Consider the following 8,492-nt stretch of genomic DNA (forward strand, 5'->3'; position numbering starts at 1 on the left):
CCCGCCGTTTGTTTGGGGAAGTCGGTCGTGTTGGGGCGGGTGAACGTGTCATCTTGCACCTTTTCGAATTATATAACATTACCGACATTTTTTTTTTTTTTAATGCTGAGCATATTTCCAGATTTTTTTTTTCCGGTGTGGGCGGGGGGGCGCGGGGGGTCGTGGCAGGGAAACTGGCGCGTGTGGGGCATGTGGTGACTTGGTTTCCCGGCGCCGGCAGGTAAGTGACGAGGTCCCTGCGCCATGGCTCGTACCAAGCAGACCGCCCGCAAGTCGACCGGGGGCAAAGCGCCTCGGAAGCAGCTGGCGACCAAAGCCGCTCGGAAGAGTGCGCCCTCCACCGGAGGGGTGAAGAAGCCGCATCGCTACAGGTACGGGAGAAAGGGGACCGGGAAGCGTGGCCCGGCGGGAGGCATCGGCTCATACGGGGGGAGGGGTGGGGGTACAGCTACACACATTATTTTGCCGCGTCAAGAAAGAAAAAAGAAATAGTCCCGAAGCGCAGGATCCACATAATCTAATAAAAAGAGGTATAATCAAACTTTTGCTTTAGAGAAACCGTTTTTCTTTTTTTTTTTTTGAGTATTTGCTAATACTTGAAAATTTGCATAAAATTCAGCGTTAGGTTTTATTGGGACCGTGTTTAATTTTTAAGCCACAATCGTACCCATAACCCAAAGGAGACCTATTACATCACTAATAAAGTTAAATGGGCTAACGACTTATTTAGCTGTTAGTAATACATATTTTTAAAATAGTAATGGTAATGAAAGATACATTTTGAGAAACCTTGCTTTTGGCAAAAATAATAATTTAATCAAGATCAGCGTCCTTTTTTAGTCGGTTTCTCATCCCTCATTTACTTGAATTTGCTTATTTCTCCTATTAAGGCCTTTGGTTTTGAGCTACCCTGAGCAGTGCTGTTAAGGCATCTGCCATTAGAGGGCAGACGGTGCCTGTACTGAGGTGGCCTCTGCAAAAAATAAAAGCTCAGCAGTGGAAGGAATAAGTCAGAACTGAGGTGATTTCTTATGAGAGACTTATTTTCAAAAAAACAAAACCCCTCCCATAGATACTGCACAATCAGGAATTATAGGGGAGGGACAGTGACAAAGTAAAGGTATTCTTGGAAATCAAAGTCAGATGCCACAAGGGTCTTAGGGAATGAAGCTTATGGGTCTGATAGAGGAATAGAGGGTGCTGGTGGGAAGAAGAGCTGCCAGATAGAGAAGAACCTGAAGAGTTTGAACAATTTTGGCTTATTTATTAGTGGCCCTACTACCCTCCTAAGCTGTCATTACAACAGAGTTAGTGATGTGTATGTTAAAGATGAATAAAATATCTGGCGTTTTGATGAACTCCCTGCCAGGATTCTCATATGCTTTTTGCTTTAAAGATATTCTGTTATTCTTAACAGACTTTTGAATATTCGGGTTATAAATTGATCAGTGAAATTTAATACAGAAGTTGAAAATTGGGTGGTTTGGTTTTTTGGAAAGGGGGAAAGACTGCATTTCTTTAAGGCTACTTACTATTTTATGTTTTTTATGTATTTGGTAACCATTTCTTTAAGTTAAAAAATACTTTTTTTTTCCTTAAGGCCCGGTACCGTGGCACTTCGTGAAATTAGACGTTATCAGAAGTCCACTGAGCTGCTCATTCGCAAGCTTCCCTTCCAGCGTCTGGAGCGAGAAATTGCTCAGGACTTCAAAACAGACCTGCGCTTCCAGAGCGCGGCCATTGGTGCTTTGCAGGTAAAAGGGCGGCAGGAAAGGCTCCAAGAGCTGGGGCTGCTGGGTACCACGAACAAACGATTATTAAATCATCACAAGCCTTTTTTCATTGCTGAGGTGTCAGAAAGGTTAAGTTGCTCTAGGTCATACACACAAAATGTAATTTGAACCCATTTGACTCCAAAGCCTAGTGTGCATTTCATTATACCATTAAAAATGTTTAACATTGCACTGAAAGCAATGTTTAAGGGGGAAGGCACCGTCGGGTTTGGCTTACAGATGCTGTCGGACAGTAAGACTTGGTCTGTACTGGTAGTTAGTTTCAAGGTGCTGACGGAAAAGGAATGTTAGAATAAATGTCTTGCTGGTACTGAAGAGGCAGAGAAGTGGAGAGAGCATACCAGCTGGGCTGGCACTAAGTAGCAGAGCTGTGCGGTGAGGTAGAAGAGACAGAGCCGTGGTTTAGGGCTGGCAGTGGGGAGAAATGGTGCTTAAAGACGCCGGCTTGTCAAGGAGCAAGGATTGGAAGACTTGTCTTTGCTGAAGGGGGTTAGGGATTTCACCTTAAATGGGAAGCATGTGAAATTTAATCTTGGGTCCAAGGTGTCAGAACTTTGAGAAATGCTATTGTAGGGGTGGTTATGTATGTGAAAGATTTGTGGTTTATGCTGAGATTAAACTTGAAATGCCCACAAGTGAGATAATTTGATTAGGTACATGGGAATAGTTAATGTTGCTTGAGTAACCCTGTTTTCTATTGTGTTTGGTATTCTTTAGATCGGTGTGTCTCAGAACAGCATAAAGCCACCTCTTCCATTAGAGAATGGGGTTGGAGGTGATTAAAAATGCAGATTGCTGGGCACCACCACAGATCTGAGTAACAGTCTCTGGGAAGGGCCTAGAATCTACGTGCCCTCCATTGGGTGATTTTCAAGGCTGCTGTTGCTGTGCCAAGCTTTTGCTTTATAAGTGAGAAGGATTTGATAGGTGGATTCTCTACTGAAATGTAATTGGTTGAGCTGTTTCTATGGTTAGTCTGAACTTCATTTGATTGGTGAATTCCAGGCTCATTGGGTGAATTCCAGGTGTAGGCAGCCATTAAATTGTCAATGAATTGAAATTTCAAACTACTAAAACCTTCCAGTGTTGTTACTTAAAACTTTATTTTCTGGTTTCATCACAGATCATCTTCAGGTCCTGTTTCATTTATTATTGCCATTGCAAATCACAATTTCCCCACCATCTTAACACAGAAATATTACTAAGAATCTTAGCATTGGTTCAAAGCTGCTAATTTTGTTTTCTAGTTAGAGTTAACAGGACTATGCTTTTTGAGAATATAAGTTATACTTGAAAATCCAACATTTTAAGTTTGTCAGTGATACAGAGCCTTATAATTTGAGATTGCTAAACAGTCGAGTAAGCGACTATTGTCTTTAAGTTCCATGTGTAAACTTCCATTGTTACTGAGTTTAAATGTCAGTATACAGCCTTGTAAATTGAAATTACTAAACAATCTGGATAAAAAGACTATTGTCTTTTTAAAATTCATGTGTAAACTTTTATTGTTGCTGTTAAGTATAATTGTATTGGTTTTGAGCAAATGTTCACCTCAGCTGCCCATAATATTCTAGTATTAGATCATTCTTATTTTTATTGGAAAGGGTAATCTTTATTATAAGTTTTTTGTTTTCTTATTTTATATATGCACTTCAGTTTTTTGTTTTGTGTTTTCTTATTTTATATATGCACTTCAGTTCCCTTAAAGATATAGAGATGGGGAATTGGCTAATAAAAGTAGAGTAATAAAAGAAAGCAATGAATTACAAAGGTTTCTTTGTTTTTGGCTTCAGAATTCTAACATCATTTACAATTTTTCTAATACAACTAAATGAGGGTAGGAGGGTAGTTTAGTAAGGATGGTAGAAAAGTTAGTCTAGGTTTGCCATAGATATAATCAAGAATTGACTAACTTAAAACTTAGCCTTTGCCTTTAATATCTGAGAGTTTGAACTAAGGTATTTTTATGTTAAAAACGGACAAAGGTTTGTTGAAATGGTGGAAGAGTCAGACATTGGACAAGATTAACAATGCTGTAAATGTTTCCTTCAAATTGTAAGGTATTTTCTGTTATCTCAAAATTACGTTCATTGGGCTACAAATTAACATGATAGTCTTTCATTCTTATCACAGCCTTAATGTTTAGGAGACTGGGACATTGTTTATAGAATTGGAAATATATGGGTTATAGTCAAATCCCCTGTGAATATTGAATCTTCTAGAGTTGACCAGACCCAATCCTGTAAAACTGATAACCAGGTTCTAAGACAGGACTGAGAGCCCTGGCTGCCATATGGCGCATCTGAGTAGCACAGGGGAGTGTTACGTAAATGGTCTCCGAGTCACAGGACCTATTGGCCATATATCAGCTCATACTACTGCTTTTTCTTTTCTTTTTTTTTCTTGCAAAAGCATTCTAGATATGCATAATGCTGAGATAAGGGGGTAAAACAACATTAAACTTCAAACCTCCCAAGAGTAGGCTACAGTATGCTGTATTTTCCAAACTTTTTTACCCATTTCTAGAATAACTCAAGAATGAATCCCTGAATATTAAATTAAAGAATTTTGCTGTTAATATATTCTTTGGAATGAGTTTGATATGAGGGACCCATTGTATAGGAAAGATGCAAATTTAAGTTAGGGTTAAATATAAAAACGCAACCAGCAAATATTTATTAAACATCTACTTAAGAGCAGGGCATTAGGAGTATAAAATGAAATCTCTATTAAGTAACTGAAGGCCTTAAGAGTTGGCTGGTGTACGACTCATGGGTGCCAAGGGTGGAGGCGCTTCAAGGTTACCTGCACCTGGAAGCCAGGCAAGAGGAGTGCGTGCATTCTCCTTCATGGGACGGTCTTAGGTCGCCTTACAGAGTAGGTCAGTGAGACCCGGCTTATGGTCATAAATGCTGCGGAACGACAGGTAGGGATAGGGAAGTTTGGGTGAAACAAGTTTTTATAGGAGAGATTAGATGAAGGGTATAAGGTGAAGAAATATTTTTCATAAGATGAAATAATATGAACCATTTGAATTAAGTGTTGCTGTGTTAATGCTTTTAAAAGCAGAATCTTCGTGGTTTTATTGCATAGTCAAAATGTTTGTAAAAGGCAAACCTGGCTATTCCCATCTGTGTGTCTTATGTATTATGTAATATGGGGCTTGAACTGCTCAAGTATTTCTGGGTTTGTTTTGTTTTAAATATGTTTTTATTGATTTCAGAGAGGAACGGAGAGGGAGAGAGAAATAGAAACATCAGTGAGAAGAGAGAATCACTGATCTGCTGCCTCCTGTACATCCCCTACTGGGGATTAAGCCTACCACCTGGGCATGTGCCCTTGCCTGGAATCAAACCCGGAACCCTTCAGTCTGCAGACCGACGCTCTATCCACTGAGCCACCTTTTCAGACAGCTGTAAGATGCACTGACATTTTGAGTTGAGTTACAGTAGAAGCTCCCCTTTCCCTCTTTGTAGACCAAGTGTCAGTGAGCGATTCCCACAACTAGCAGTGATAGTAGGGATAAGAAGATACCTTCAAAGACTCTTCCAGCGTAATAGGAAAGCCTAATGGACCAGTATTAATGCCACTATATACTGGGGTGTATAGAGGAAGGTGTGCTTGATAGGGGTGGGGTGCACATCTGCTAGGCAAAATAGGTCAGCGTGTGTGTGTGTGTTCTGGAACCTGCAGTACTCTAGTGATGCAATCTGAGGTGTAAAAGGAGGGTAGGCTAGGGAGGACCATAAGATGAACACCATTTGTCCGCTGTATTGCATTATTGGGCAAGGCAAAGGTCAAACCTATCTGGGAGTGTGAGTGGGATTCAGAGTGAGACACTGAGCAGGGAAGGAGTATTTGGATTGGTTATATGATTCCATTTATAAGCTGCCTTTTAGCTTTATCCCCTAGGTTTTTAAATGTAAGCATCTGGTAAAATAGTTAACGTTTCTGAAGTACGTTTTTGAAGGGTTCAGTAACCCCATCATTGTAACTTTTTTGAACAGTTGGGAATACCATTAATATATATTTTTTTTATTCCTGTTGTAGGAGGCAAGTGAGGCCTATCTGGTTGGCCTGTTTGAAGACACCAACCTGTGTGCTATCCATGCCAAACGTGTAACAATTATGCCAAAAGACATCCAGCTAGCACGCCGCATACGTGGAGAACGTGCTTAAGAATCCACTATGATGGAAACATTTCATTCTTTTAAAAAATTTTCTCTTCTTCCTGTTATTGGTAGTTCTGAACGTTAGGTTTTTTTTTTTTTCCATGGGGTCAAAAGGTACCTAAGTATATGATTGCAAGTTGAAAATAGGGGACAAATCAGGTATTTGGCAGTTTTTCCATTTTCATTTGTGTGTGAATTTTTTTAATATAAATGCGGGGACATAAAGCATTAATGCAAGTCAAATGTTTCAGTGAACAAGTTTCAGCAGTTCAACTTTATAACAATATAAATAAACCTGTTAAATTTTTCTGGACAATGCCAGCATTTGGATTTTTTTAAAACAAGTAAATTTCTTATTGATGGCAACTAAATGGTGTTTGTAGCATTTTTATCATACAGTAGATTCCATCCATTCACTATACTTTTCTAACTTAGTTGTCCTACATGCAAGTACATGTTTTTAATGTTGTCTGTCTTCTGTGCTGTTCCTGTAAGTTTGCTATTAAAATACATTAAACTATACTTGCTTTTGGTCTTTATTATCAACCTTACCCTTATAATTCACTTGAAATGTTCATATTCAAAATAATTTTAGTATCAAGTGTTTTGTCACCTTATATCTGAAACAAATGTTGAGAGGGAAAGTATAATCCTTGTATAGTGAATCTTTTTGCCAAAACCAGATCTTAACTCTTTGGATATGTTGTATTCTAAACCAATAACTTTCAAACCTAGTCAGCTAACAATATTACATGGAAATAGTGGAAGTCTGTAAGTAGTGAAAGTACATTTATAAACATAGTAAGTCCAGTCCAAAATTTTTTTTATATATATATATTTTTTATTGATTTTTTACAGAAAGGAAGGGAGTGAGAGCGTTAGAAACATCGATGAGAGAGAAACATCGACCAGCTGCCTCCTGCACATCTCCCACTGGGGATGTGCCCGCAACCCAGGTACATGCCCTTGACCGGAATCGAACCCGGGACCCCTCAGTCCACAGGCTGACGCTCTATCCACTGAGCCAAACCGGTTTCGGCCAGTCCAAAAATTTTAAGATGCTGTGTATTAACCCTGAAGTTATTAAGCACCAATAATTAATTCTTAGGACGTTTTAGCCATGGAATGATGATAATGAACCTTTTTAAGATATAACACCTCCCTGATAGTGACCATTAGTTGTAACACTTGAGTGTGTTGTTTTTAATTTGTATTGATTTTTATAGAGGAAGGGAGAGAGAATCTATTGGCTGCTTCCTGCATACCCCACCATTGGGCAGTGATCCCAACCCAGGGATGTCCCCTGACGGGCAACCTTTCAGTGCATGAGCCACACCAGCCAGGGCTAACCGTTTGAGTAATTTAAGCTCCTGGAAGTAAAGTGAAATATTAGACATCAGTGAACTAAGAACAGGCCCATGTCAAAGTGTAACACTGAGCTTATGTTCTTACTGGTTGTAAACTTTTAGCTATAACTTAATTTTTATATTGTTGGTTGTTACAAAATTCCTTAATTTGTATTTTTTTAGAGCCTACCATTTAGGGATCTTAATGTGACCCTTTGCATCTGCTTCCGCAGACAGGCACTAGTAGAAGTATTGGCAAGAGCATCTAGTTAAGTGGTTCTCAACCTGTGGGTCGTGACCCCTTGGGGGTCGAACGACCCTTTCACAGGGGTCGCCTAAGACCATCAGAAAACATATAATTACATATTGTTTTTGTGATTAATCACTATGCTTTAATTATGTTCAACTAGAGGCCTGGGGCACAAAATTTGTGCACTTGTGGGTGTCTCTCAGCCTGGCCTGTGCCCTCTCGCAGTCCGGGAACCCTTGGGGGATGTCTGACTGCTGGCTTAGGCCCGCTCCCCCTGGGGAGCAGTCAGACATCCTTAGCGCTGCTGCAGAGGTGGGAGAGGCTCCGCCACTGCTGCTGCGCCTGCCAGCTGTGAGCCCAACTCAGGGTTTCTGGCTGAGCGGAACTCCCCCTGTGGGAGCGCATTGACCACCAGGGGCAGCTCCTGTATTGAGCATCTTCCCCCTGGTGGTCAGTGTGCGTCATAGCGACTGGTTGTTCCACCGTTTGGTCGATTTGCATATTAGCCTTGTATTATATAGGAGGATTTTTAATGAAAATACATCCTGCATATCAGATATTTACGATTCATAACTAGCAAAATTACAGTTATGAAGTAGCAATGAAAATAATTTTATGGTTGGGGTCACCACAAAGTGAGGAACTGTATTAAAGGATTGCGTTGCGGCATTAGGAAGGTTGAGAACCACTGATCTAGTTTATTTTTTTATTTTTATTTTTTTTTTAATATATTCCACTGATCCTCCACAGAGAGGAAGGGAGAGAGATAGAGAATTAGAAAGATCGATGAGAGAGAATCATCGATCAGCTGCCTCCTGCAACACCCCCCACTGGGGATGTGCCCACAACCAAGGCACATGCCCCTGACCGGAACCGAACCTGGGACCCCCCAGTCTGCAGGCCGACGCTCCATCCACTGAGCCAAACCGGC

General features: G+C 40.4%; 1 protein-coding gene across 1 annotated transcript; it reads left to right on the top strand.

Annotated features, from left to right (window-relative positions):
- The first annotated feature begins 191 nt into the window (after nt 1–191).
- Nucleotides 192–6,487, top strand: LOC102258392 (histone H3.3). The gene is made up of 3 exons (XM_014529295.1): nt 192–371; nt 1,601–1,754; nt 5,844–6,487. The coding sequence occupies exons 1-3, from the start codon at nt 244–246 to the stop codon at nt 5,970–5,972; spliced, it is 411 nt and encodes a 136-aa protein (XP_014384781.1). The 5' UTR covers nt 192–243; the 3' UTR covers nt 5,973–6,487.
- The last annotated feature ends 2,005 nt before the right edge of the window (nt 6,488–8,492 follow it).

Source organism: Myotis brandtii, unplaced genomic scaffold (assembly GCF_000412655.1).
Source record: "Myotis brandtii unplaced genomic scaffold, ASM41265v1 scaffold679, whole genome shotgun sequence".
Lineage (NCBI taxonomy): Eukaryota > Metazoa > Chordata > Mammalia > Chiroptera > Vespertilionidae > Myotis > Myotis brandtii.

Excerpts from the sequence above, each read along its gene's own strand:
- LOC102258392 (XM_014529295.1), top strand. The coding sequence starts at position 244 with ATGGCTCGTACCAAGCAGACCGCCCGCAAGTCGACCGGGGGCAAAGCG. Across the intron at positions 372-1,600 it reads AAGAAGCCGCATCGCTACAG|GCCCGGTACCGTGGCACTTC; the intron begins GTACGGGAGAAA and ends TTTTTCCTTAAG. Across the intron at positions 1,755-5,843 it reads CGGCCATTGGTGCTTTGCAG|GAGGCAAGTGAGGCCTATCT; the intron begins GTAAAAGGGCGG and ends TTCCTGTTGTAG.